General features: G+C 54.6%; 10 protein-coding genes across 10 annotated transcripts; 3 read left to right on the top strand and 7 right to left on the bottom strand.

The window, feature by feature from the left end:
- Positions 1-58: 58 nt before the first annotated feature.
- VDAG_07905 (uncharacterized protein) lies at positions 59-1965 on the top strand (the record flags this gene model as incomplete). Its single annotated transcript, XM_009652671.1, has 6 exons — positions 59-84; positions 151-416; positions 773-965; positions 1017-1355; positions 1482-1904; positions 1953-1965. 6 exons carry the CDS (start codon positions 59-61, stop codon positions 1963-1965), a joined length of 1260 nt encoding a protein of 419 aa, XP_009650966.1.
- A 1153-nt stretch (positions 1966-3118) lies between these two features.
- VDAG_07904 (MAS1 protein) lies at positions 3119-4024 on the bottom strand (the record flags this gene model as incomplete). Its single annotated transcript, XM_009652670.1, has 1 exon — positions 3119-4024. The coding sequence occupies one exon, from the start codon at positions 4022-4024 to the stop codon at positions 3119-3121; it is 906 nt and encodes a 301-aa protein (XP_009650965.1).
- A 764-nt stretch (positions 4025-4788) lies between these two features.
- Positions 4789-5259, bottom strand: VDAG_07903 (uncharacterized protein; the record flags this gene model as incomplete). Its single annotated transcript, XM_009652669.1, has 2 exons — positions 4789-4986; positions 5110-5259. 2 exons carry the CDS (start codon positions 5257-5259, stop codon positions 4789-4791), a joined length of 348 nt encoding a protein of 115 aa, XP_009650964.1.
- Positions 5260-6605: 1346 nt separating this feature from the next.
- On the top strand, positions 6606-7331 carry VDAG_07902 (uncharacterized protein; the record flags this gene model as incomplete). Its single annotated transcript, XM_009652668.1, has 1 exon — positions 6606-7331. The coding sequence occupies one exon, from the start codon at positions 6606-6608 to the stop codon at positions 7329-7331; it is 726 nt and encodes a 241-aa protein (XP_009650963.1).
- A 1972-nt stretch (positions 7332-9303) lies between these two features.
- On the top strand, positions 9304-12259 carry VDAG_07901 (uracil permease; the record flags this gene model as incomplete). Its single annotated transcript, XM_009652667.1, has 13 exons — positions 9304-9420; positions 9475-9558; positions 9774-9974; positions 10086-10110; positions 10205-10215; positions 10277-10345; positions 10410-10499; positions 10600-10809; positions 10930-11007; positions 11069-11251; positions 11306-11388; positions 11450-11498; positions 11555-12259. The coding sequence occupies 13 exons, from the start codon at positions 9304-9306 to the stop codon at positions 12080-12082; spliced, it is 1728 nt and encodes a 575-aa protein (XP_009650962.1). The 3' UTR covers positions 12083-12259.
- A 32-nt stretch (positions 12260-12291) lies between these two features.
- On the bottom strand, positions 12292-13107 carry VDAG_07900 (uncharacterized protein; the record flags this gene model as incomplete). The annotated part of the gene is made up of 4 exons (XM_009652666.1): positions 12292-12357; positions 12575-12676; positions 12801-12890; positions 12949-13107. The coding sequence occupies 4 exons, from the start codon at positions 13105-13107 to the stop codon at positions 12292-12294; spliced, it is 417 nt and encodes a 138-aa protein (XP_009650961.1).
- Positions 13108-15079: 1972 nt separating this feature from the next.
- Positions 15080-16846, bottom strand: VDAG_07899 (HET domain-containing protein; the record flags this gene model as incomplete). The annotated part of the gene is made up of 1 exon (XM_009652665.1): positions 15080-16846. The coding sequence occupies one exon, from the start codon at positions 16844-16846 to the stop codon at positions 15080-15082; it is 1767 nt and encodes a 588-aa protein (XP_009650960.1).
- Positions 16847-17264: 418 nt separating this feature from the next.
- On the bottom strand, positions 17265-18214 carry VDAG_07898 (E3 ubiquitin-protein ligase CHIP; the record flags this gene model as incomplete). Its single annotated transcript, XM_009652664.1, has 3 exons — positions 17265-17438; positions 17519-18068; positions 18120-18214. The coding sequence occupies 3 exons, from the start codon at positions 18212-18214 to the stop codon at positions 17265-17267; spliced, it is 819 nt and encodes a 272-aa protein (XP_009650959.1).
- A 2261-nt stretch (positions 18215-20475) lies between these two features.
- On the bottom strand, positions 20476-22968 carry VDAG_07897 (uncharacterized protein; the record flags this gene model as incomplete). Its single annotated transcript, XM_009652663.1, has 3 exons — positions 20476-20578; positions 20640-21561; positions 21609-22968. 3 exons carry the CDS (start codon positions 22966-22968, stop codon positions 20476-20478), a joined length of 2385 nt encoding a protein of 794 aa, XP_009650958.1.
- Positions 22969-24053: 1085 nt separating this feature from the next.
- VDAG_07896 (uncharacterized protein) lies at positions 24054-25614 on the bottom strand (the record flags this gene model as incomplete). Its single annotated transcript, XM_009652662.1, has 2 exons — positions 24054-25003; positions 25185-25614. The coding sequence occupies 2 exons, from the start codon at positions 25612-25614 to the stop codon at positions 24054-24056; spliced, it is 1380 nt and encodes a 459-aa protein (XP_009650957.1).
- Between the last annotated feature and the right edge of the window lie 432 nt (positions 25615-26046).

The following is a 26046-nucleotide window of genomic DNA, read 5'->3' as shown; positions in this document are numbered from 1 at the left end:
CCTTCCTAACCCAAAGCCCCCCTGCGAATGTTCCCCCACTAGACCCAACCTGGCCCCTATGGTGCGCCGCCGCCTCCTCCTCCGGTAGCACATCACGGTCCACCGGCACCATATCCGGGGTTCTATCCGCCGCCACCTCCACCACATCAGTACGGGGGACCGCCGCCTCCGCCTGGCCCTGCTGGCCTACCTGGCTATTACGGTGCATCCGGTTCTCCTGGTCCCCCGCCACCTCTGGGACCGCACGCACCTCCTGCGCATTATGGGCCCTACGGTTCCGCGCCATCCTACCCTTCACAACCCTACCAACCACCAGGGAACTATGGGGACCCCTATCGTCCGCCACCGAATACATACGACCGCCCTTCTGATGGCTACGACCGCCCTCCTGACGGCTATGACCGGCCCCCCACAGGGTATGATCGGCCGGCCCCTCCATATGACCGACCCCCGTCTGGTCCTGGCTTCCACCATCCACCGCCATCATTGCCTCCTATTCCTCCAGCCCCGTCTTCTTCAGGATTCGCGAACCATTCCCCTCCCCCGCCATACGGGCAGTCCGGTCGTAGATCCCAAGATTCTACTGCTCAACCACCCAGAAATCAACGTTTTCGCGACAAGGATCGCCATGGTCGGGGGAGAAACAGGAAGAATCAGCACCACGCCGATGATCGGAGGGATAGGGACAGGCAAAAGCATGAGAAGCAAATGCCCCGTGAACGTGACCCAAGTTCGCAACCGTCAAACCCTACCGAACGACCCTCCATCAAAGGCTCGCCTTACGCTCGCCCGGTCAGCGCCTTTCGCGAACATGGTGTCGAGAATGAACGTGATTGGGATCAGAATCATGCGGCAGGCTTTCGCGAGCCGCCCGAGCCGCGCGTTTCTGACGATCTTCGCAGGCCGCTGCCGCGCCCTGCAGAGTTCGATCAACTTGCAAAGCCCTCACAGGCGCAAGGTGCCATGTACGTTTAAGCCAAGCTTTGTGACGATGTTTATACTAACGATGACCTGAGGCCCGTCCGAGAAATTCCACAATTTGATTCGATGCGGGACGATCCTGACTTTCGGTCCAAGGGGCAGCCATCCAAGCCGCAGCGTGAGGCTCGACTGTCCCCAAAACAGCCAGGTGTCTTGGCAAAGGCAGCTAGTCCGCCGCCCCCAGCAACGCCCCTCCGCAAGTGGAAGACCCCTGCTGAGATTCTTGCGGGCCCCAGTCCTGCCATTCTCAAAGCCGCAGAAGAGAGAAACAGCAACCGGAAGCGACCTCACGACGACACCCGGCGGCAAGACGAGGGCGGCCGGCGACAGGATAAAGAGACTCTGCGTCGCGAGAGTCATCAAAAGAGACCACGGTTCGACCACGGCGATTTTCTCGACTCCAATCGATCTACTTCTCGTCCGGAAACTGACCAAGGCCTTAAGCCAAGGCCATCGTCATCCAACGACCATGATCGACCGACGCGCTCACCACATAGAAGCTGGGAGAGGCCATTCGAGCAGAGCCCTCGTGGCCGTGACAGGCGCGAGCGCTCCTTCCGAGACGATTCCGCCGGTGATATTGAAGGTCGTCGCAGTCGTTCGAGAGACTCCTACCACCGCGACAGCGGTCGCCCATTTTCGCCTCTTCCGGCCGATGCCGGCACGCCACCGCCCCAGAGCCGAACATCTAGCAGGCGGTCCAGCTTTGCCAGTCAGGTGGGCGAAGCGCGTCAACGCCGGTCCATGTCGCGCGCCTCGTTCGTTTCCAGCGGCACCCACGAATCCGACCTCTCTTCTGTTGGTGCAGAGCTCCTAGGTCTGCCTTCCAAGGCAAAGGAGGAGAAGGAGCGAGATGACATTCGAAAGAGGAACATGAATCGCATCAAGAAGCGGACGGTGCCAAAGGTTGATAATGTCTACAGGTTGGTCAACGAACGCTGCCTACGTCTTCTGCCGCTAACATGCCACAGCCGCCGCTGGTAGACTCTCTGCGAAGCATTTTTTCTTGGACTTGCAACATGCAGCGAGCGGGGTACGCTTTCGGGAGGAGAAAGAGTTGGCTTTCTCGTGGCCACGGGTTTGACTGCATCTTGCCCAAGTGTCACGTCTCAGGCATGCGATGACCATGTTCTGCGTCCCTTGAACGCAAGCGAACGCCCACTGCTTCCCAGCACTTTGAAAACTTACGAATCACGATTGTACAAAATAGTTTCCACCACTTAGTTGGATAAAGGATGGAGACGAATCGCGGGCCCGGCGTTACAGATCAACGGGACTATGGCAGCTGCTGCGGTGTTGTTTTCTTCGGTGCTTGTCTTTTCTTTTTCGGTTGGAGTGCTGTTCTCGGGTGGCATGGTAGTCTGGCGTTTCCATCATTTCCAACACGATGCATTTTCCATGTTGATTGCCTGGTGCCATTCCTGCGTGTCCTTGGCTGATGCTCCACTACAATAACCTTCTTGCTCACAAGACCGTTGATGAAAGGAATCCTGCGGTCATGGCGCGGGAGCTTTTCTCTATCAGCACGTCCAGCTCGCCCGTCTTCTACAGGTCGACTGCACCACACCGCCCTCAGGGCCGGAAAACCAATAGAGGCCGTGCGCCCTGTACGCCTCGTGCGGCGTGGTGTTTTGTTTTCTGCTGTTCTTCGACACGCGCCCCGTCTCAGACTGCGCGTGCGACCCCCACCTGCTTCCAGCGCACAGCCTCGGGTCTCCCGAGACAGAGCCTCCTGGCGTTAGTTTTGTTTGGCGAGCCGCCATTTGACGAGCAAATCGCAACGGGGCTGGCGACCGCCGCGCGCTGACCACCGAATGTTTTCAGAGCCTACATCAACACAAGAGTCACTGCAATGTACAGGGTGGTAAGTAAAAATGCAAGGTGGCGTCAATTAGCCCAAGGAATCCTGTCCCGTCTACCAAAAAAAAAAAAAAGAAAAAAAAAGTGTACTATAATCCACAATGAACAGCCTGTTTCCCTAGCTGAATACCAGGATCCGATCCAAACAACCCCTCACGTGGCAACAGTTGAGCGTCTCTGACGGCTCGTAATCGCCGCAACGTCCTTTCGAGACCTTCATTGGAAAGTTGGTCCAAACCGGGAACCCTCCGTGATTTGTCAATGGTGAAGGAGGCGCTTAAGCCCGGAACTCCATACGCTTCTTGAGGCGGTACGCAATGGCACGCTTGCGGCCGGCGGCACTCTGTGTGAAGGCAGCGGAGCCACCAAAGGGACCAGCAGCGGCGCCGTTGCGGACACGGACGACACAGACATTGTCAGCGCCGCCGACGGAGGCATCGCAGGTCATGCCAGCGGGCATCTGAACGACGAGCGGGAACTCAGAGTTGGTGGCCAGAGACAGGCCCTGGTTGCCAAAGGGCAGGCCGGGAACGTCGGTGCTGACCTCGGCAGACTGGAAAGCGGCGGCGTCAGTGCCGCCAGAGGTGCCGTCAATATCAGCCGTCAGTGGACCAGCACCGTCCTGGTTGATCTGGCGGAAGGTCATGGTGACAGCACCGCTGTCGGACGCCGTAGGAAGACCGGCAGAGGCACCCTGGCCGGCAGAGGCAGCGACCATGGTCTCAGGGGGACCATCCACGGCGTTGCCACCGCCACCGAAGAGACCGCCAAGCTGACGGCTGACCCAGTTCTTCTCACGCTTGTTGTTGTTGTTCCTGCCACCACGTGCGCCCTGCTGGTTCTGGGGGATGTTGTCTTCCTGGCCGACGGAAGAGGCCGCGCCGTTGTTCTTGGGGGCGGTGCCGCCACCCATGAAGTTGGCAATCATGGTCTCGGCCTTGATGGGACCATTGCCCTGAGTACGGCCAAGGGGACCGACCTCGCCGGAGCTGATCTCGCGGTCCCTGATGATGGCCGTATCGGCCTGAGAGCCGCAGCCGTTGGATGAGCAGTCACGAGGCGTGCCGTCCGCAACTGACAGGCCAGGCATGCTGACACCGTTGGCTCCCTCGATGGACTTTACCATGCCGTGGGCATTGGCAGTGACGGCCAGAGCGGCGATGAGGAACGTCTGGGAACGCATTCTGAAGGTATGTAGAGGGTTCCGAACTGGGTGATGGAGGGGGGACAGAAGGGTGGAAATGATACAGTAAAGTGAATGTTCTCAAAAAGCCACCAGGGCGAAGAATGGAAGATACAAGGAAGAGCGTAGGAAAGACTGCTTGATTATCGTGCGTGAGGATGGAGAGAGGAGAGAAGGGCGTTGAGGGAGGCTCGGGGCAAGATGCTTTATACAACTTGGATGAGTTTGCATCGAGGACCTGGCACCAGACTTGACAAATCCCCTAGGCTTGAGCAAAAACATGAGATGGTGCGCGCAACTTGGTACTGCGGTTTGCATCTCGGAATCAGATCTTTCCAGGGGTTGTGCGCTTGCCGTCTGTTCCTTGTTGCTTCTGTGCTTCTGTGCTTCTGTGCTTCTGTGCTTCTGTGCTGCTGGGTGGCGGCGCGCGCTCCACGACGAGGCCTGAGGTGAGGTCCGTGAGGCATGCCGTTTGTTCCCGACCGGGAATTCGTGTCTAGGCGCGAAGGCCCCTGGCTTCGTGTCATTGAGTGACAGGCTAGCGTCAGCTTCGCTCGCCCACAGACAGGTGTTGTGTGTCGTTGCATGGTTGAGGTCTTGTCGGAGAGAGGGCTGAGCCTCGCGGAGGACCTACGAATCGCATTCTCCATGTGGAGAAGGACACGCATAGGTTGACCGGGAAGGGCTGACCACAGCGCCTAGTTCTGGCGGTGATGTCGGCGTCGGCAGGGGTCTTTGACGATGCATGAAGTCCGGCTGTGCGCTTACGGGTTGGTTTCACGATGGGGCTTGGCCCCCGGGTAGGGGTTGTCGAGGAACTCGAGGTTGCGATTGGACCAGTGCGCCATGTTTTGAGGCAGCCCCGGTTGCAAGGGTCCAGTAGAGCGATGTGCAGTTTCGTAGATCTTGCGGATGTGCTGCAAATCCGGGGGCTTGCCGCGGTAGTGGCTCATCCTCTTGACCTCGAGAGAAGAGCGATGTATACATCATCCAATCATGGTAAAGTGGTAATATGGTCGTTTTATGGATAGGTTCCTAGCCGAATATTGAGCATGACTGGGGACATTTCATCCTCTAGGCCAGACAGCAGTATTACCGTTGGCAGCGCCGTCGCCATTGATGCCGGACGAGCTTCTCGATGCTCTGGAGCCGTTGGTCATCTGGCGGTCATAGGAATGCACAGCGGCATCATTGGGGCTTCTGAAACGATGGCTAGGCTGGGAGTCAAAGCTCATGGCTCTCCGCTTGCCCCATCGACAAAGCAAGGAAAGCCAGGACATGGCGACGACAGAGCGCCGGACGGGTCCGATGAGGTCGGGCATGGATCCGCAGCGCAAAAAGCTGTGTTGTTTGTTCGCCGGTAGCCCTCGCGCCTCGAGTCTGGTGTCGGGCGGCACGAAGCGGCCAAGTCGTCATCGTCAAGCCAGGGCGGGATCAGACAGCCGAGTCACCGCGTCCATCTGCCATTCGTGCCGAAGGCATCACTCGCTCTGTACACGAGTTGGGTGGATTTCGCCAAAGCCTGTTCGTCTCTATGAATCTGAAAAAGTGTCGGAATCTCGCCATGGAGGTTGGGTCGAGGGAGTTCCAATTAGGACGTTCAGGGCCCCTGTTGGTTGAGGAAAGTGCATCCCGTAGACAGCCCCTTCCCGGCGCGCTCTGTGCTCCTCCACCTAACCTTATGCAGCTTCCCCCTTTCCCACTTCAGGCTCTCGATCCACCCACCTGAACGTCAGGTTTTGCTTTTGAGGTCGCTTTTGAGGTCGCCTCAAACAGTTGCTTCGTCTGGAATTCATCCGTTCTCTCATCCCTCGACGACGATACGAGTTTGTCCATCTCTCTGCACACCCACAACAGGTCTAGCTCGTTCCACTCCGAAGCCCTCCTCGATCCACAGACTGCCTCGTCCCCTTTTCACGTGTGCGTCTTTGCCCATCCCAACTTCCCTCGAGAGTGGCACGCCAAGCTTGTCTTCAAGCAGGTCGTCCAGAACTTGCAGTGTATCCCCTCTCGGAGCAACGGCTGCCCATCGCATGTGTTGCATCCAGAGTCCCGAGAAAAGCGAACGCGAGCACCCTTTCATGCCTCTCGGCGCCCAGGAATACCGACCGCTGGCAACCTCTCTCTCTTGGCGTTAGTTCAGACGGCAGATTGATCACGCCTCGAACGTCGCATAACGCACTCGTCGTCTTTTTCTTATGGTTTCCATCTCGCCTTGCTTGCTGATCGAGTCTGCTCCGCAAACAGCATGGAATGAGCGGTTCTCGGGAGGAAGGCGCTTTGCTGCCGGGACGAGATCACGGATCTCGGGTACGGCATCATGTGATGTTTGAGGAGTCACAACATTCAGATGAAGAATGTATGATTCCACGCTGCCATACCTCGTATGAGATGGCCCGTTGAGAGATTCTGAGAGTCAATACAACGTGGCAATCGTTTATGGCAGTGATAGTCTATTCAAAGCTATCAGCCCCAGCACATTGAGCAGATCTTCATCGTGTACGCTTAGACGCCCAGTTTCCCCTAGGGGTTTTCAAGTTTTCAAGGCCTTCAAATAGACCTTTTCATCATCATCATCATCATGACGTACGGAGCCGGCTGCGACATCAGCCTCCCGGAGTTCAGTTCTAGTCGTCTTCTGGAGAAATTCATCCAGGAAAAGTTTCCAAAGCTCTCGGCACCTCCAGAGGGCGCGCTCAGCCTGATCTTCATCAACTGCCCTGGGTCTCGCGTCTTCACCGACCCGCGCTCTGGGTCCAGGAAGTGTCTCGACCAAGTCAAACTAACCTTGGACTTTGCCGCAGATTTGACCAAGACCACCCACGAAAAGGCCGAGGATATTGTCGTGCTGAGTCCATCCGCCGCCCATTGTGAAGCCATCGGACATATGCGCAAGAAGCGGCCCGAGTATACCGCCTCACTCATCAATGTGCCCGAATCCTCTACCATTGACGGCTACCAGGGGCGTGAAAACGATATTGTGATTGTCGCCATGGGCACCAGCGAGTTCGCTGGACCTCTGTTCACGTCCAACGGAAACCGCTTAAAAGTCATGTTCACACGTCAGCGTTGCGGTCTGGTGATTGTCGGCGAGCTGAAGGCCGTAGGTTTATCGAAGAAGGGAGGTCTGGACGCAGTGGTCAAGACTCATGACGCTGAGGGAAACATGATTTACACCAGGGCTGGCGCCCTGCGTCGTGTTTATAAGGCTTTGAAGGATGAAGGTCGCATTGTGGATGTGACGATTGAGCGTAAAAGGCAGAAAAGGTTGGCTACATACTCGGGTAACACAAAGATGTGGATGTGAGGGCAGCCCTTGTCATGCACCATGCGTGCCTATCTGCAACCAAATCATTTCCCACATGCTCGGACTGCGAGTAGTCGGGGCCCCCTGCTGGACAAACAATTGAACCCCGACATGGGGTCGTGCGGAGACGAATCTCATGCAGGCCATGAGTAGCGTTCCTCAAGTTTTGCGACATGGCATTGAACAGTCGTATAGCCCATCTCGGAGATGCAGAACACCGTATGAACACGAGCCAACCCGCGTGTTGTCTGTTACTCGATCTCATCGAGTCAAACGAGAACACGATAAGCGGGTCACGTTCGCCCGCAGATTGAATATACACTAGACTTCTTGTGCTCCTAGCGCGCTCTCGGTGAAATTCACGACGGGCCCTTGATGCCTCGAGAATCTGAAGCATCAACAAACTCGAAGCGATGAGAGCAGCACCGCGGCTGGTCAGGAGTCGGGGAAGGCGGGATGTTGCTGTTGCGGCCTGCTCCCAACCACATGCGCCAGCCAGCGGCCTTCGAGAACATGATGCGGATTGGAATCGACCCTGGAGATGTGTGGCCCTGATTCGAAGCCTGCTCACTCGGCGACATCGGGCTTTCTTCGCGGACTTTCCCACCCCCGCAGCCACGGATGGCCTTCGTCCCCAATCGAGATATTAGCGAAACCGCCGGGGGCGGGGGAGCTCCGAAGGTGGTGCAGACTGGTGAAGTGCCGGTGCTGTCAAGGGTCCAAGCTAAGGCCTCAGCTGGGACTCCGTTATCTGCACGCGGCCAACTCTGAATGATTCCCTACTAGAGTTAGAGGGAGAGTAGGGGACACGAGAACAAGCCTTCTTCTGGGGTAAAGTGGTACGAGTCCTTTGTGGACGGTGAGGAGGAACCCTTGACCCGACCCTGATCGAGAGCCTGACAAGTTTCATTTGCGGGTTGTACATGGTACACTGCAGGGGGGTTGATCCCTTGGAGCTATGCGACGGCAGCATCATTGGCTGAGCGTCACCATAATCTGTACCATGTCGTCAGACGTATCGCAGAGTTTGACTCGATGAGATCGAGTAATGGGTAGCCCGCTGGCGGGGACACTCTTGCGACGATAAGCTGTGTGTGCCCGCCCAATGAAGCCCCGCGCAAGAACCCGCCCGTGCGGCCGGAGACGAGAACGGCGATAAGATGCAGAGTGTTGAAGCCAATGGCGCCGCCCCCGAAGCTTGAGTCTGCTAGCTCCCTTCAGCCGTGAGAATCTGCATTTTCCATGCTGGCGTGGCGTACAGCGGGCTTGCCGATGTGCGGCCATGCATCATCGTCGCGTGGCATGTGGTGTCAAATGGCCTCGCCGCCGGCGCGTTCTGGCCTGTTCTGGCTGGAGGAGCAACAGGAACAGCACATGTAGGCTTTGGTGTCTCGATCTTGGCGCGTGCGACAGGGATCATTGGAGAGACCTGAAGCCGTGTGGGGGGCCTGATATCAGTTTGTCCACCAGAGCTATCCCCCATGACGAGCTAGATAGGCAATGATTGCTGGGAGGCGGCCGATTTCCCATCAAACCTTGGATTCTGCGCTATGTGCCATGTGAGCTTTGCTACCGAGATATATATATCCATCTCTGTGTATCTACCTGTCTCACTTGCAACTTGCCCTACCTTCCCCGACGGAATCTGTTTCTTGCTACTCAACGTCGAAAGCATTCTACAGGCCAGCACCGACGGCTGTCCCACCAAACGTCGGTGAACATCCTACGGATCTTACTGTCCGGTTCTGAGACTAGGCATTTCGTCATAGCTCTGGCACACGACGTCGAAGCTCCACCGCGACCACCATCATACCACGATTGTCAGCGCTGCAATTTTTCTGCCCAGCAAAGGACATTCAAGAACTACAGGGCTCTTCAATCAATTTGACCAAGCATTTACTGTTTATACTTGAGTTGTCTTGTTTCGCTGTGGCAAGTCGAGGTTGCGAAGAAATCAAACCCAGAGGCCAAAATGGAGGCCACCAACCCACAAGTCAGGGAGCGTGTGCATGGGTCAAGGACAAAGCACTGGGCCAACAAACTGGCCGTAGACCAGACGGAAGAGGGCTTGTCTAATACCCAGCTCATGGTGAGGACGCACGACCTCGCCGTGCCCTTCCAGACAGGTACTGATCGACCCTAGCTCATCAACCATGATCTGAAGCCCGTCGAGAAAGCTCGTAGAGTTTGGGGAACATGGAACTTTGTGGCCTTCTGGGTTGCTGACGTAAGTGCTCTACCTTTTCATGAAGTCTTGTTGCCCCTGGTTTGGTCTACGCTGCAGCATCCCGCTGGATTCTGATGGCTCTCATCAACTCCCGAGACTCCCTACAGCTCCCATAACCTTTCTTGAAGGTCATTTGATTTCAGGGGTCATTGGCCTCTTAGTTCCACTTTTCAGCCACTCATACCAACGTCTGAAGCACCCCTGACACTGCCTAGTCGTTCAATATTAACAGCTGGATGATCGGATCTTCGATGGTAGTCTCCGGGCTTTCCTGGTGGCAAGCTTGGGCATGTGTCTGGCTCGGATATTTGGTGGCCGGCATCTTCGTTGTTCTCATCGGCCGTATAGGCGCGGTGTACCATATCGGATTTCCCGTGGTTGCTCGAAGTTCCTTCGGAATATGGGGAGCACTTTGGGTGAGTACACCACGTTGACAAACAAGTGACTGGGAATATTTGCTAGTCCTTGCATCTGACCAAAAGTTCCCCGTAATTTTGATCTGAATTGCTGATTTGCTTTGTTTCAAGATCATCTTTAACAGAACTGCCATGGGTAAGTCTTGAGGACCGAAGGACGTGGATCTGCGTGCCAGCACCACTATCCTGCTTTATGTTGGTGAATTATAGCTGACTCGTCATGTTCTTAGCATGCGTATGGGTAAGCATAAGACGCCTCGCACTTGTTCATCGCGCACGAGTTCGTAGCTAATTTGCATTAGTATGGTGTCCAGTCCTGGATCGGAGGCCGATGCATCTACGTAATGATAAGAGCCATTTGGAAAAGCTGGGTAAGAGATCAAGACCAATTATCGTATCAAAACTGTGAATGCAATAGGAAACTGATTGTAGCAGGATCGTGAACGAATTTCGAGCAACGCGTTCACAGACACCACAACAGCAGATTTCGTCTCCTTTTTCCTCTTCTGGTTGATCTCACTACCTGTAAGCTGAGAAGTCTTCATTTTTGCCACATCCCTGAGTACTTGCCACTTTTGCTCGTCAAAGCTAGGCAGGATTTAATCACCGTGCTGACTGTAACAAGTTCCTATACGTGCCGGTACACAAACTACGCCATCTCTTCACTGTAAAGTCCTATGTTGTCCCTGTAGCAGGCTTTGCCTTCATGGGCTGGACTATTGCAAAGGCTGGTAATACGGGAGCCATGATTAGACAGCCCGCTCAAGCCAAGGGCAGCGAATGGTCATGGGCATTTGTTTCCGGAGTCATGTCTTCGATCGCCAACTTCGCAACAGTGAGTCATTCGGACTTCATCCTTCTGGAGCCTCTGAGCTCATGTTGAAACCCAAAAATTTCATGGGCTGCAAACTATTCAGCTCACGGAAGATCTTGAGCTAATCAGTATGCTCTCTAGCTCATCGTCAATGATCCTGATTTTACACGCTTTGCTATCAAACCCAGAGATGCACTTTGGTCGCAGCTGTGCACAATCGTGAGTCCCTCTTTTCACATTCTGACAATCTTCCGAGATATGCATACTAAGAGCTCGAAAGCCCATCGGATTTGCCGTCACGTCATTAATCGGCATCCTGGTCAGTTCGGCGTCGGCTACCATCTATGGCGCACCCATGTGGGATCCGCTCGAGGTTCTCGAAAGATTCATCGACGAAGGCAACTCGGGCGAGAGATTTGGAGTCTTCGTGCTTGGCCTGGCATTCGCCTTGGCCCAACTCGGCGTGAGTACCCTCGCGAACATGCCTCAAACTGTCGCTGACAAGCTGTTTGAATAGACAAACATTGCAGCCAATAGCATTTCTGCTGGCACCGATATGACTGCGCTGCTTCCCAGGTATATCAACATTCGCCGAGGAAGGTAAAGATCACCTTCACACTAGCTATTATCACCGGAAGCAATTGTTAACGCGTCCTCTTAGCTATGTATGTGCCGCGGTTGGCCTCGCGATGTGCCCATGGAAGCTACTGGTATGTCAAGACTCAGCTGATCAAAGACAGAATGCTAATTACTGCTGCCTCTTCAGTCAAGCTCAAACCAGTTCACGACTTACCTCTCAGCTTACAGCGTGTTCCTCAGTTCGATCGCCGGCGTCATGTGCTCCGACTACTACGCCGTACGCCGCGGATATCTGCAAGTTCAGGACTTGTTCAGTGCTCGCAAGGGCAGTCCGTACTACTACACTTTCGGCGTCCACTGGCGGGCATATGCGGCATACATCGCGGGCATTTTGATCAATGTGGTTGGCTTTGCCGGTGCAATTGGCGCGACTGTCCCGATTGGAGCATCCTATCTTTACAGGGTGAACTTCTTTGGAGGGTTCATCATATCATTCTCTATGTACTGGGCGCTGTGCCACTTCTTCCCCATCCCTGCCACAAGCAAAACATGGATGGAGGTTGGAGGCGATGACCTGGACGAGGTTCGTGTCGCCTACGATGCCGACAGCTATAGCGACAAGGGGGCCGATGGACATCGGCCGTATGACGAGGAAGTGGCAGTGCAGGGAAAGCCACAGCTGAACGATAAGAAACTTGCGGGAGAGTCTATCTAAGGGGGATCACGGGGAGAGAAACTGTGAACAGAGCAGCGTCGCCTGTGACGAATGTTGGGCGTCGATGTTAGGTCACCATGATACACACAATTTGTGGGAAACACAGCATTTGATCTTGATTCCTGTACAGTGCCATTGCGTCCACCTCGTTTGAAATTGAGAGAGTTTCCCATTCTGCAAAATGATGCTGCTACCTAGGATAACAGCACTCAAAAGGCTACTTTGCCATTCGCGAATGATCCGGATTGCCAGCCGTTGTACGCTGTGAGAAAGACCTCCAGTTGAAAGTTAGCATAGCAGATTGATCAATACGATTGACAAACCCTGCAGCGTGGTTTTGGTATTACGCCGGCCCGCCTTCACATGGTCGCAAGTGCCCTTATGCGCGGCTCTCCAATGGAGTTAAAGGATACGCATTGAATCAACATTGGTATTCAATTGAGCTGCATTTACGAATGAGACAGGCCAGTGCCTGTTCCCCAGCAGTCTCACCCAGTCAGGGTCATAGTAGATGTGGTCGAGATATTGCACGAAGTCCTCGGGGTTGTACCTTCGGTCGGGACCACCCTGCGCGAAGAAGGTAGCGAAAGCTCGCTGTGGAGGTCGGTTAGGAAGCTATTTATGAGGTACTACAGAATTCTCTCGTAGGCGTAGCAATACCCATCCAACGCGACCTTGTCACGCATCTTCTGCGTAAAGCTGCGTATTCCCTGCGTACCCTGAGAGCTTTGCGGGTAAAGGAAGGGAAACCCGGGAGGGCGCCATGTGGGGGACGATCTTCGTGCGAAGCTCGTTCATCGGCAGTAGACTGGTAGTCGCAGGCTTGTTCAACGCGGCTATTGAGCGCTCCAGGCGTTCTTACGTACTGTCTCTACAGTGCGCCGAATGTCGTTGTTGAGCATCTCGTGACTTGTTGGTTCTCCGCTCTGTCGCTGCAAGTTCGGGTCCTTATCCAGTGGCGGAAAGATTGTATAGCTCATGGTTGGCAGGAGATTTACTACTACCTGCTGGATCTCAATGTCCATTATTGGATGTTTAGCCTCGTACTCGTATAGTAAGTCGTTTACTGTATATAGCATATGCGCCCAGTATATCTATGCGTTGAACTCGTGTCCCCAGTCTTTCCATTTCACGGGACATCATAGCCGTCGTCGCCCGGACAGCTATCTTATACGTCCATACAATAGTCTATCGACCTTATATTACTCGCCATCATCCTTAGATTTTACTGATTTAGTGGTGGACGATCAGCGTGAACGAGCTGCTTGATAAATATCACGTCGTGTACTCTCCACTTCACCGAGAATTTCAGTTTACATGCTAGGGAGCCCTTCTATTCCAGAATCGTGAAGGGTCTCACCCGTTGCTACCTCCATTTCCTTGGTGGCTTGCCGGGAAGCTGATATCCTTCATTCAATCTAAGGAATACTCCATCACCGACATCAAAATTCATTAGGCGGTGCTTCTTGTTATAGGATTTTCTGGCTTCGGCTTGAGCGTAGGCTCTTGGGGCTTGTGCTTCCTGCTGATATAGTTTCCTGATAGTGTCGATAGTGTCCCCCTGTGTCTCATCTGACAGCCATTCCGCAGCCATTGCTGGCTTGGATTCCACCAGCAGTTCGTTCGGAGCGCAGTTGATGGTACACCGCTTAGTATTCATCGAATGTAATGGACTAGTCATTGAGTGTCGCTGGGACGAAGCCTTGATAAATTCTTACGAGACGCCTACGTGCTCCTTATCAGATGAGAAGGAAATGATGCTGGCGTCTTAGCGAACTAGCTGTCGAGGCGCGGTGTGCAGAGTCAGCTTTATGGCTTGACCTGGTAAAGCCCCTGATAGTGCATTCAGGTTTTTGTCCACGCAGCGTGATCGAAATGCACTTGGTAGACATCGCATGAACAACGACTGTGCGGCGCTGTCAAAGTTATACTATAGCTCTGATAAACATATGACAACATGGATGAGAAGTGAATGCGCACTACGTGATGCGCACCGTAGTCCCTGGTATGCACGGATACGAGGCCTCCAAGTATGCACTGATTTTGAGGCCACCAAGCATGCATCACTTCAGGCACTCAGACGACTCGATGGAGGCCCCCAATCTATATCGTCAAAAAGGCACTGCGCATGACTTGCAGTATCGTGTTTTCGAATAGTACCATGTTACGATTCAGTTCTCGTGGCATGCGACTTCAGCCCGCACTGAATAAGACAGGGCAACGTTGAATCAAGGTTAAGCGATCTCTTGGCAGTCCGTTAAGAGTGGTGTGCAAGATAGGAGGGCGTCCTAGTTAGTAGGGTGGGTTTGCATGGCGAGAATGTCTGAAGAGGTGTTACGGTCGGCCTCAAAGGGGCTTAGTGACAGCCCTCACACAGTCTTAAGTGCCATACGGCAGCTGTTCAATTGAGCTAAAAGAGTACGTGTTGAATCAACGTCGTTAATTCAACTGGGCTACATTCATAGAGGTATAGGCCACATGCCCATACTATGCTACGGGTATAATCCGTAACAAGAGGAATTTAGTTTGCATAGCAAAGATATTCTGTTTGGAGGGTGATGGGTTACAGAAAGATGTCAATTATAGAATTACGATTTCGTTTGCTTGGAGTTGAGAACATCTTTAAATCTGAATTTTAGAACTTCGCAGTCAGATGAGATCTAGCAGCAGGACCTTTACACTCATCGCTTTCAGTTCACCATGTTCTATCCACGGATTTTGTAAACACCGACACGACGCAGTCAGGACAGGAACTTTTAAATACGAGTACACATCTTGCCAAAATCCGCATGAGCATTTGTTGAAGAAACAACAGATGAGCCGGGCCTAGAGTCGTTAGCAGCCTCAAATCAGGAGTATATACCTACACTATGTAAGAAGTATATACCTACACAATGCAAATCAAACCCTGGGGTATACGAGTAAATGCCTTGAACATCCGTCGCTGCAACATCCCTCAAACACAAGGCAAGGAAAGACAAGCAAACCAAGTGCCCATCAAGTCGAGGTCTCAGCATCAATCTCGGCCACCATGTCAAATATGCGATCCCGACTATGAGAATCAAACACGCGATCAGGATCCTCCATGGTATTCCCCGTCCTGGACCACCTCACTCTATCGCCGATAACAACGTACACATAGCGCACGTATCGACCAGACGCATCGAGATTCTCCCGGTCCAGCGCAACGCCCACGTTGCGCACCCTGTGGTACCACAAGCTGTGGCCCTGCGACTGCTGCCGCATCTTGTCAATCTCGACCAGCCACCGCTCCGTGCTGTAGGCAAGGAAGCTGTATGGCAGGATCTCACAGTGCCAGGTCGGTAGCCCACCGCGCATCCCCACCGACAGCAGGATGGGTATCTTCTGATCCTTGTACCTGATGCGCAGGACGAGGATGTTGATATCGCTCTGGAGCGGGCCTCGGAAACCCACGACGCTATACACGGGCGTCGAAATGTGGGAGAAGGGCGACTGCGGGTACTGGGGGACGAGACAGTCGACGCTCAGGGGTGGATCGTTGCCCTCGAACCCGGAGATCCTCACTGTGATGTGGAAGCCGTATTCGAAACGCGGGCGGTACGGTAGGATGCTGATGCCCGAGGTATCCCTTGGCGTCTTGCAGAGGATGTACAGATTTCGCACCTCGGAGATCATGGCTGAGTGGATCGGGAAAGCGCGTCCGGGAAGAGCAACTCGCCGGTAGACATTGTTTTCGACCAAAAGCGGCAGACACATGCGCCTTCGCTTGTCGGGATCGGTATCATCTGTACTGACAACGTCCAAAACTGCGCAGACAGTGTGAACGGCGAGAACGACGGGAAGCCTGATGCGCAGTCCAACGTTGGTAATCTGATACGGCGCGGAACTGTGGTTCCCTGGGGCGGGAACAAACTTTCCCGAGTCGAAGACGGCTGGCGAGGGTGCCAGAAGTGACAGCCAGCCGTGTGGCACCATGTCAGCCTCCCAGGTCCAGCAGAAGATGGTCTGGTCGTCGCTGTTCTTGATGATCTCCTCCTGCAGCCGGAGGAACGCCTTGGACCCCTCGCCGTAGATGAGCGGCAGGTGAATGTCGAAGATGCCGAGCAGGCAGTACGCCATGTCTTCGACCCTCGTCGTTTCGCGTTTCGCCGCCCAGCTGAGGCGCGCGGCGACGCTGGCGGAGAAGATCTTCTGGCTCTGCCCGAGGTAGGTGACGTCGATGCCCGTGATGGTCGAGATGGGGAAGCGCAGCTCCTGGCGCGTGCCAATGTCCTTCCAGTGGCGATTGAAGAAGGTGAGCTTCGGGGGTGCGAGCAGTTCCTGCAGGGTCCAACCGCGGGTGAACCAGCGGCTGGCGCGCAGCTCCAAAGTCGGTCCCCTCCGTTTGAGCTCTGTGGAGAGAGAAAGTCCCTCGACCGGGGGCAGGGGCGCCACGCCGAAGGGATCATTGCCGTCAACGTCCGAGAGATAGGCGTAGCAGACGGCGGATGCCTCGTACCACGCGAACATGGAGTTGATGGCTTCCGACAGCTCGGCGCTGCTGGTCTTGTCGATGCAGTTTGTGTCCACCCACAGGTAGTCGAGCCCGTCTTGTTCGGCTTGCAAACAGGCGGCCATGATCTTGCGGTATCCCGGCTTGAACGTCGGTCTCAGGGGGGCTGTCCACTCCTGGTGGGAGACCTCATTGTCGCCTGCCCAAGTGTGGGAGAGGATGGCGTACGGCGGCGTATCATCTCCGTAGAACAGCGTGATCTCTTTGGTCCTGACGTTGATGAGCCGCATGGAGCTTCTTCCCAGACAGAACCCGCGGCGTTTCGTCCAGAGTCGGCGGCGACCGTTGACGATTAGTTTGCGCGAGGAGTATACAAAGCAAGCCTCTTTGGAGCCAATGCGCGTGTGGTTGGAGTAAACAGTCGAGCTTCGCCCTGATGAGGGGGTGGGCAAAGCGACAATTTATCGTCTACCGTGCGAAGTAATATCGACCAGTTTTTGCACTGTGACGAGGTTGACACCATCGACGCAAAGAGGAGCATCTTTCCTTCACCATGTTTGTACTGCCTCGTTGAAGTTCTGTCGAGGCCCAAACGCCATGCCATGCTATGCTGAACAGACTAGATATGCCAAGGAATCGCTGGAAGGAGAAAAAAAAAAAAGATGGCATTCACGCCCCATGTACTTCAAGCCTCGACTCATGCACCGCTCACCAATCAGCGGCCCAGCCGTTCTCGTTCAGGAATTCCTCGGCCGCCTGTCTCAGTGCCAGGTTCGGGCGCAGCTCGGCGAGCTGAAGCGGCTCCCTCGTGAGGGGGTCACTCGGATGGCGGCGCAGGTGCTCCATGATGGATGCTCTCTCGTAGGATTTGCCCGTCTTGGTCTGCAGGCGCGGTTAGTCAGAACGAGAAGACGAGGAAGAAGAGGAAGAAAAAAAGAGGGAGCGTCAGGGGCAGCACTGACAACCCATGGATCAACGAAAACGTTAAAGGTAATGTCGTCAATCAGCCAGTCGGGGACCTCGCGCCTCTGCTCGCCCTTGGCCCTCGCCGTCTCGAAAACCCTCCGGATGTCAGTAATCTTGGCGTCCCACTCGGCCGCCACGTCACCCCTCTCGCCCTCGCTCTCCGTCGCGGCAAGTGCCCTCTCTTTCTCGCGCTCCATCGTCTCGACGACGTCGACCTCGAGATACTGGTCCTCCCTCTTGCGCCTCTTCTCGTTGTGCTCCCACCTCTCCTTCTTGCAGCGCAGCACCAGCGCCGTGACGGCCGCGAGCGACCTGTCGCCCGTCTCGATGCAGAGGCCGTGCGCGCGCATGGCGGCGGTGATGGCGCCGTCAAAGTCCTGCAGCGACACGAGGGCCTGGGCCAGGTAGTACGAGGCCTTCATGTTGGCGGCGTTGAGGGCGAGGGCGTCTCGGCAGTCGGCGACGACGGCATCCCAGTAGTTGAGCTTGAGGCGGGCCATGGCGCGGTTCGTGTAGAGGTTCTGGTTCTTGGGGTCGGCGATGATCCTGGCTTGTCAGCTGCGCGGCCTGCGGTCGGAGCGAGATGCCATGACGAACCCCTTGGAGTAGCATCCCTCGGCATTGATGTAGTCGCCCTTTTGGAAGTGGCGGTTGCCCTCCTCCTTAAGCTGCGCCGCCCTTGCTTCCGCCATGGTTAAATGTGTTGCTCGTTGCAGATTGACTTTGAAAATTGTTCTTTTTTTTTCGAGACAGAGACAAGTCGGTGGGCCCCAGACGATTGTCGGCCCCTTCGGATATATGTAAATCGTGCAGACGGACAGGTGATCGATGTGGTTCGAGGTGCGGCGAGGCTGCAGAGGGCGAATGTCGCCAGTCTGACAAGCAGTCGGGGCGAGGAAGGCGTCGAAGGAGGAACGAGAGCTCCTTGCCAGATAATGCATGCGTCAAGCGGAACCCCCTTTTCAGACGGCCGTTCGGTGAAGCACGTCAACCACCGGGACCTTTCACTTCAGAGGCCACGGCGTTGCGATCGCGCAAGCAGTAACTTGTACGCTAGGCGCGCCGACCCGCCGGAGCATTTCTAAGCGGTAAGCGGTGGAGATGTCCGCCGCTGGAAGATTCCAGAATTAGGGGCCTCGAGCGCTGGAGGACCCCGAATCGGCCGCTGCGTCATTTTCGCCGATTGATAAGATAAAGATAGCACAGGGCTGAGTCGGACGCTACCCCGCTGCGGCCTGTGCTCCTTCGAGTTGCCCGTTCGCTCGCGTGTCGATGAGACAATAGTCAATGAGACAGTAGTCAATGAGACAGTAGCTGGCTGCGATGGCAAGGTTGCATTGAGGGCTCTGCCGTTACATGTACTATGTATGATCGGTACTCTAGTAGGCAACAGGCGCTCGAGCACCCATTTATCTCTCTTCGACCGGCACAGTGCGTGATACAAAGATGACCAACCGTCAAATGTTGCAGCACTAACATGCTGGGCGAGGAAGACACTGGGGAGCATTGAATGGTGACCACTGCACCTCGTCTACCCGGCGAACGAACATACTACACCTCGGTAAGATCTCCAACCCACCCCGTTCTCGGCCATCTTCCAGCGGCTCGGCTATCGTCCTTACTCCAGAGCATCGAGATCAAGCCGAGCAGGGTCGTGACCTGGGCGTTATCCGATGGCTGCCATCCTCGCCTTCCCCGCAAGCTAATCATGCCAGTGACTGGCCAGCAACTGGAATATGACCGGGCGAGAAGGTTGTTGAATGACTCGGCAGCCAGCGGGAGGGAGGTTAGGTGCGGGGAAGACACGCACAGAAGGTTGACAATGTCGGGAGCCAAGAATAATTGCGTTGATGTTGTTCATACCTTGAAGCACCCTGGCAAGCAATCAAATGTTGCTCTCATCTATTCGTCATGTAGTGAAGGCGGATCATGCTGAGGCTACCTGGCCGGGCAACCTCAACACCATGGGGCTATCACGAGCAGTCAACTGGCAGCTGATGCCGACCAAGCATGACCTTGATGTCTTTCATGGTGCTTGTCTACCTCCAGCAAGGTACCATGTAGCTATGATGCCAGCCACCATGCCATCTTCGTCAATCAACTGTGGGTGTGTGCCTTTCGTTAGCCCCTCAAGCCCCTGTTTCTGGTTGCGCCGGGCCTGTGATACCACGTAGGCTAATCCCACGTAGGTGCAGCAGTCTTGCGCAGGCCGGGCCAACCACTGCGAACGGCCTGCCCCCAGCACCAACAGAGCCTATCAATTACCAGACAAGCCTCCGACGATTGGTGCCATGCGACGCATTGATAGTTGCCAGCGGGCACCTTGCAGGTTTCCACGATGCGGTTCAGACGCCCCCACTCTGCCTGTTGGATAAGCTCCTGGTCACAGACTTTGAGGATACCGCACCACTCGGACAACTGCGTTTCTTGATGAGCACTCGCCGATGAATTGACCCTTGTTTGCATTGCAGCGGAAGCAGAGCTGTTGTTGATCTCTCCACTCTTGAATTACACTTGACTGCCTCGGCACACTTCGTGAGCAGTTTGGGACTACCTGGCTGTGTAGGGCATGGTCACTGTACCGAGGGGCTGAGTGACGCAGGTCCAGGGAGCATCGTACTCTTCTGCTAGTATAAATTTGTCGCTCGTGAAGCCACATCACTGATGTTACTACTCAAAGTCGCTCTAGTAAATGATAGTGTCGCATAACCTTGGAGACAATGTCGAGGCACTCGCGGCCCACGCTAAGAATTGTTATACAGCGAGGTTGAAAGATGCTAAGTCCCGGGAATCCCGATGCTCCCTTTCCACGTTGAATGCATCAGCATGACGGCGAATTCGTGTCATGTTTCTGGTGTACAAGGTGTCAGCCATATGGAAGAGACACCTCTTCGATCGTCAACTGTTAGCGGTGGTCATGTTGCATCTGAATTGTACGATGCTTGCTGTCGGCTTATAATGCTTCGACACTATCCTGTTGTAGCAGCCCAACGCCGCGTTTAAACTCGCGAAGCCACTCGGTGTTATCAGCAGGGGTTTGGTCCCACGGGTCATCACTTGATACAGTCAGCGTACTGTTGCCAAGATGTGCTCCCACGAGAACGACGTCAGACTCACCTGTCGTACCACAGCCAACGGGCTTCGTACTGAATCTCTTCGTCCGTAGGCACATGCCTCTTTGGGTTGTTCGGCGACATGGCACTCACCACAAACCGCGTCAAGCCTGCCGTCAGCCTGCTATAGCTGTTATGGTCGTTCAAAAGGAAGGGCATGCCGTCACCGCCGCGCAAAGATTGGCCGGAGCTCAGCAGCGTGCTCGTCAAGAATGAACTCGACAAGGGTTCGGCGCCCTTCTGAGGCCAAACCTCAGGCCAGACTTCTGGGGGCTTTTGGTCCAGAGGAGTGTGGCCGGTGTCTCTTTGGTGTGCAAATGCAAGAATGCCTCGCGGCTCATCTGTGGAGAGCTGCCGGTCCCGCTGGCGAAGAGGCTCCAGCCACTTGCTCGATCCCCAGACGAGTCGCATCAGGAAGTCTTTGAACAGCTTGGAGGGATTGGGCGAGCAAGTCTCGACGCTTTCGAGAATCTCAGATGCCTCTTGTTGCAGCGTGTAGTCGGACAAGACGAGGCCGAGAGCTCCATGCATGACGATACGCTGATGCATCTCAAGCTCAAGTTCGCAATTGTCAAAGATGTTACTCTTGCCGTTGATCGTGAGCTTTGTCAATCGTGACTTGGCGACTTGTTGCATGGGAAGAAGTCGAGCCGCATTGGACGTTTCGGAAGCCATGAAGACGTCCCGCAACCACGACGCCGATGATGGCAGCGAAAAGGGGGACAAGACTTCAGCACCAAAGATGATGGAGCAACCTTCAAATTGGAGCTCTTGGTCTGAGGGAAAGCTGCCGTTAGTGTCGAGGTAGTTGCGCATGTAGTGCTCCAGTTCCAGCTTAACGAGCTCGTACGCGCTGGTTGGTGTATCGGGAGGTCCTGTCATGGACGATATGGGGAGCGGCGACTTCTGCTCGTAGTGGATAAGGTCTGGCGGGTAAGCAAGGGACCAGGGCTTCTCAGAGGGGGCTACTCACATGGCGGCATTGCGTTTTCGACCGTTTCGACGACCTGTGGATCAAACCCCCAAGTCCCCTTCCAGTCGTCCATGGTGTTTCCACTCTTGAAGTGTGCTGCAAGGTGATCAACACGGGCATCCCAGGATGTCAGGGTGGCATCGCAAAACCCGCATCGCGACCGTATTTCTCGGCCTGAGACTTTCCATTGGTCCATCGGCCACTTCATGAACTTGCAGCCATGCACCAGCTTGAGGTGCTGCTGCAGGTGGTCTTTGCGGTAGTAGGTCCGGTCTGGGAGCGATCTATCGAGGCAAGCGGCGTGGTTGTGCTGATTGACGTGCGCCGCGTCCGGGTCGGCTGCTCCGCAGTATACGCAAAGTTCGATGCTCGTGTCTGGGTGGACAGCGGTGGCTCCAGTTGGTGAGCAGATCCATTCCTCGAGTGACAGGTGAAGCGACTTCTCGTGGCGCTGCCAGTCGTACTTGAGCTTGAAGGTTTCGATGCAGAAAGTGCACTGATACATGTGACATGCACGGATCAGACTTGGCCTGCTGTTTCGTTGGCGTCGCGCAGGTGCTCGCCTACGCCGACGGTTGACCCTTGCTGTAGAGGAGATGGCGGAATTTCGAGATGACGCTCGAGAGCCCGATCCTCTGCTGGAACGAGATCGGCCAGCACTGCTGATTGACGACGCGTTGTCCGAAGATTGATCGGACGCGTGTGAGTAGTACGGCATGCGAGGCGACTGGGAAGCAGCGGCGATGGCGCGGGAGATATCCGACATGTCTGCCGCTTCGTGTTCCGGTGGCGAGCTTTCCCATCGCTGCAGAATGTTCATCTGTTCGAAAGGCACCGGCGTTGGTCGTCGCGAGGGAATCTCGATTGGCACTCCTTCCCTGTGTGTCGTTTCGGACGAGACGACGGGTGAAGAAGATTGAGAGGGTCGGAGTTTGGAACGTCGCCGGGTGTTGGCGAGCCAGTTGGTCACCTGCAGCTTGGTGAGACCGGTTTTGTCCTGGAGCATTTCGAGGTCCTTCGGTGAGGCGTAGGGGTATTCCTCATGGGCGGCGATCCAATTTCTGAGTACTCTGACGGAGCTGGCTGTAAAGCGATTGAAAACCTTTGTTGGACGGTCACCCAAGGGATTGGCGTCTATCGTGGCCGCAGGAGTGGCACCGAAAGTTGCTCCTTCGCCGGCCCCGGCAGCCGACACCCCATCTGGATCATGTACAGCTTGCTGCGTCTGGAGGTCATTGTCGAAGCTGATGATGGGATCGGCATGTGTGACGAAGGTGAGCAGGCCTGGATCAACGTGGGTTGGTGATCCTGGGCCTTGAGGATGGGGGAAGGTGTCGTTGGGAGGGGTATGGTCAGCCATTCTCGTGCTTCAGATAAACTGTGTATGGTAGGCCGCTCAATGGAGAGCTGGCTCGAGGCATGATGTCGAGAATGAGCTGGCCTGACAGTTGGGGTTGTGAGATACTTCGATGATGGTGTCTGGGGCGATGGAGGTTGACCTGAAAGGCGCGATTCCCACCCCACCCGAGAGCTTGCCAGGCGCTATCCAGCCGTCGGCCCCTGTGCCTTTCCAAGGGAAGTATGGTGTGGTGGGGTCCATGGCGCTTTTCAGCTGGTCACCGCACGTGATAGGTTCGCTGCCAAATGCATGCATGCAATTGCCGTTTCCAGCAATGCCAGAGCAAGGTTTATACAAGAGCTACGGGTCAGGGAAGTTCATTACAGAGCTGAGCCGATCTAACGTGCTAGAGACTAGAGATTATAGGCGCGTTAGAGCGGCAATTAACCCTAGTAACAGCTCCTAGTATTAATTCTTACGGCTATTCTATCTATAAAGAAAAGAGAGCTAGTATTGAACTAATGTTAGGGGATTCCCTAGAGCGGTAATCACCGATATAGTGATTACCGGGGGATTACCGTAGCTAGGATTCATAGCTCTTAGGAGCACGTGAATCACGGCTTACGTAATCGGTAAATTAGATAGGTATATCTGACTTACGTAGGTAGTAGTAGTTTAGGGAGATAGTATTGATTATATTATAAGTCTTATATCACTTACCCTACCTATTCAGAGCTCGCAAGCATAGCTAAAGTACTGAATTGGGGTTTACATAAGCAATGAAGCCCTCTCAACATGAGCACGTCTTCTGATTGGAAGCACATCAATCTCTTGAGGGGCGTAATTGTTCCAAGCAACTAGTTAAGAAGTAGTCAAAAAGAATGCTCTTAAACAATCCACAGATCAATCGCGAGCCTCGGAGTTTGAAGTTCTTTATCTATCAGGGATGTTGTGTCATGCTGTTGTGTCATACACATGCTGTAAAACCAAACGTCTGAAGGTCAGCCCGCGCTGCGTGCTAGTACTTCCTTAGCCCGATTCAGCCACCCTCATGGTTCGGAGGTGATTTCACTGTCTTATACTTAAATCTGACTATTGAGCCTCCTCTATAGATTGGCATCATCGATTGGCATAGTTTCAATATGACGTCCCTCCGGAACGATCCAATCACTCTGTGAGCAGGCCTCATCGACCAAGCAGTCTTCCGGTCGCCTACGTTTCCGCCCTCTCTCGGCGGCTTCCGCTTGGTCAGCAAATGCGCCCCATTCAAGAGCGTCTCTTGGCAGACTTCTGTCAGGATAGGTCGATCGCGGTCTCTTAGATGGGTCGCCTGTCTTGCCACCGATGGTCTCCGAAGGCGCGGTTCTGGAGCCTGGCGTCGCGGGTAGCTCTGTTCTCGCACGGAGCGGCGTGCCCGTCCCTGATGTGCCCAATCTGCTTGTGCTCGGTGATGCAACATGTGAAATCGGTCTCTCAGCTGCCATATTCTCAATGCAGCACATCTCGCAATGATGCCGGAGGGCCTTGCGATCAATGGACGCCGGCACCGATGCTGTCCGACCGTTGAACTCCATCAGGTCGTCATAAGGCACATACACTCGAACACGAAGCGTATCTGGGTGGATAGAGAAGAGTCGTGCGTCGAAAAACTCGTGAAGATGCTTCATCATCAGTATGCCATTCCTGGAACTCCAAGTACGCTGCCAGGCTTGTTGAAGTCGATACGAAACATCTTCTCCAAAGCTATTGTCATCAGCATATTGCCTTGGATAAAGGTGGTAATGCTGCTGAGGGACAATATGGCAGGCCTGGACACCGGGGCCTATAGACTGGCCTGGACACCAGGTCTCTCCTTTGCCGGAGACGGCACAAGAAGTTCCTCTATTGAGACACGAGGCCTTGAATTCACTCATGACCTTTTTCGCCGCCTCAAAGTCTATCTTCATGCTAGCAGGAACAAGCATATCGTGAAGATCATCATTAGCGTCCGCTAAGTCATCACGACTCGGCGAGTTAGAGCCAGAAACGGATCGTTTGGAAGGGGATTGAGAGCGGGCTGTGAGGAATCGTCGTAACGGCATCACTGTGAGTCTTGGATCAGAAGGCCGTTTGTTCAACGGCAAGTATCGAGGATCGCGAAGGCGAATAGGGTCAGGGAGTTGTCGAGCACATCTCGCTAGGAATCGGTTCATCAAAGTTCGAGAGAAGGACCAGGGCAAGTAATTATGCCAAGCTACCTTGTAGATGAGTTTCTAGTGAGGAACTGGAAGGCAGATTGCAGCTCCTGTGGTAGACAAGATGGTATCTCAGGACATTCTGTTCCTTCGGGCGCAATGGCGAAAGACTCGGTACGGATTGATCCAGGTCGTACTGCGTCACAAATGACTGCAAGGGCATTGACGACCTTGACCAATCCGTTTGGTCGACAAGAGCGAAAGCAACGTTGGACCATGGGTCGAGATCGACTTCGTGACTCTCGTTGCGTGGATCGTTCGGTAACTTGAAGCAGAGGCGCAGCTCGTCGCAAACTTGGCGAAAGGTCACCAAATCGCTCCCTGGGACTTGATAAATCCCAGCGAAAGCACCTGGGTCGTCTTCGTGTCCTGCAGTGAAATGTACATTCCATCCGACCGCCCGCATGGAAGGCGTGACTGCAGCGCTCGACATGGCTGAACGTCAAACGTTATCCGTGACGACGTTTCCGGGAGTGTCAGGACCTGTCTTGCAATTGTCGTAGAGAGCCAAGCCAAGTGAGTCGTGAGTGCACTTTCGAGGTTTGCGCGTGTACAGTCCTGATGAGATGCAGTGGTAGCGTCATTACATGCCACCTTGTCGGGCGGAGCCGCGCGGAATGAGTCCAACCAGTTGATGACACCAGGTGACGATTGCCCACGGGACTGATAATGATTTCTAACCTCGCTGCAGCAAGTCTAAGGTTTCAGAGTACTTGCCGGGACCAACTCGAGATCAAGGAGCGATGAGTGCTCTGAAGAGCCCACGAATTATGGGCTGTGATAGAGATGGCTCTCATCGTGGGCTGGCGCAACCATACATAGCCCATCACTGAAAAGGAGCGCCATGTCTTCTCCAGATCTAAAA

This window comes from Verticillium dahliae, genomic scaffold, assembly GCF_000150675.1.
Source record: "Verticillium dahliae VdLs.17 supercont1.18 genomic scaffold, whole genome shotgun sequence".
Classification (NCBI taxonomy): Eukaryota; Fungi; Ascomycota; class Sordariomycetes; order Glomerellales; family Plectosphaerellaceae; genus Verticillium; species Verticillium dahliae.
This window is presented reverse-complemented; position numbering and strand designations above follow the sequence as displayed.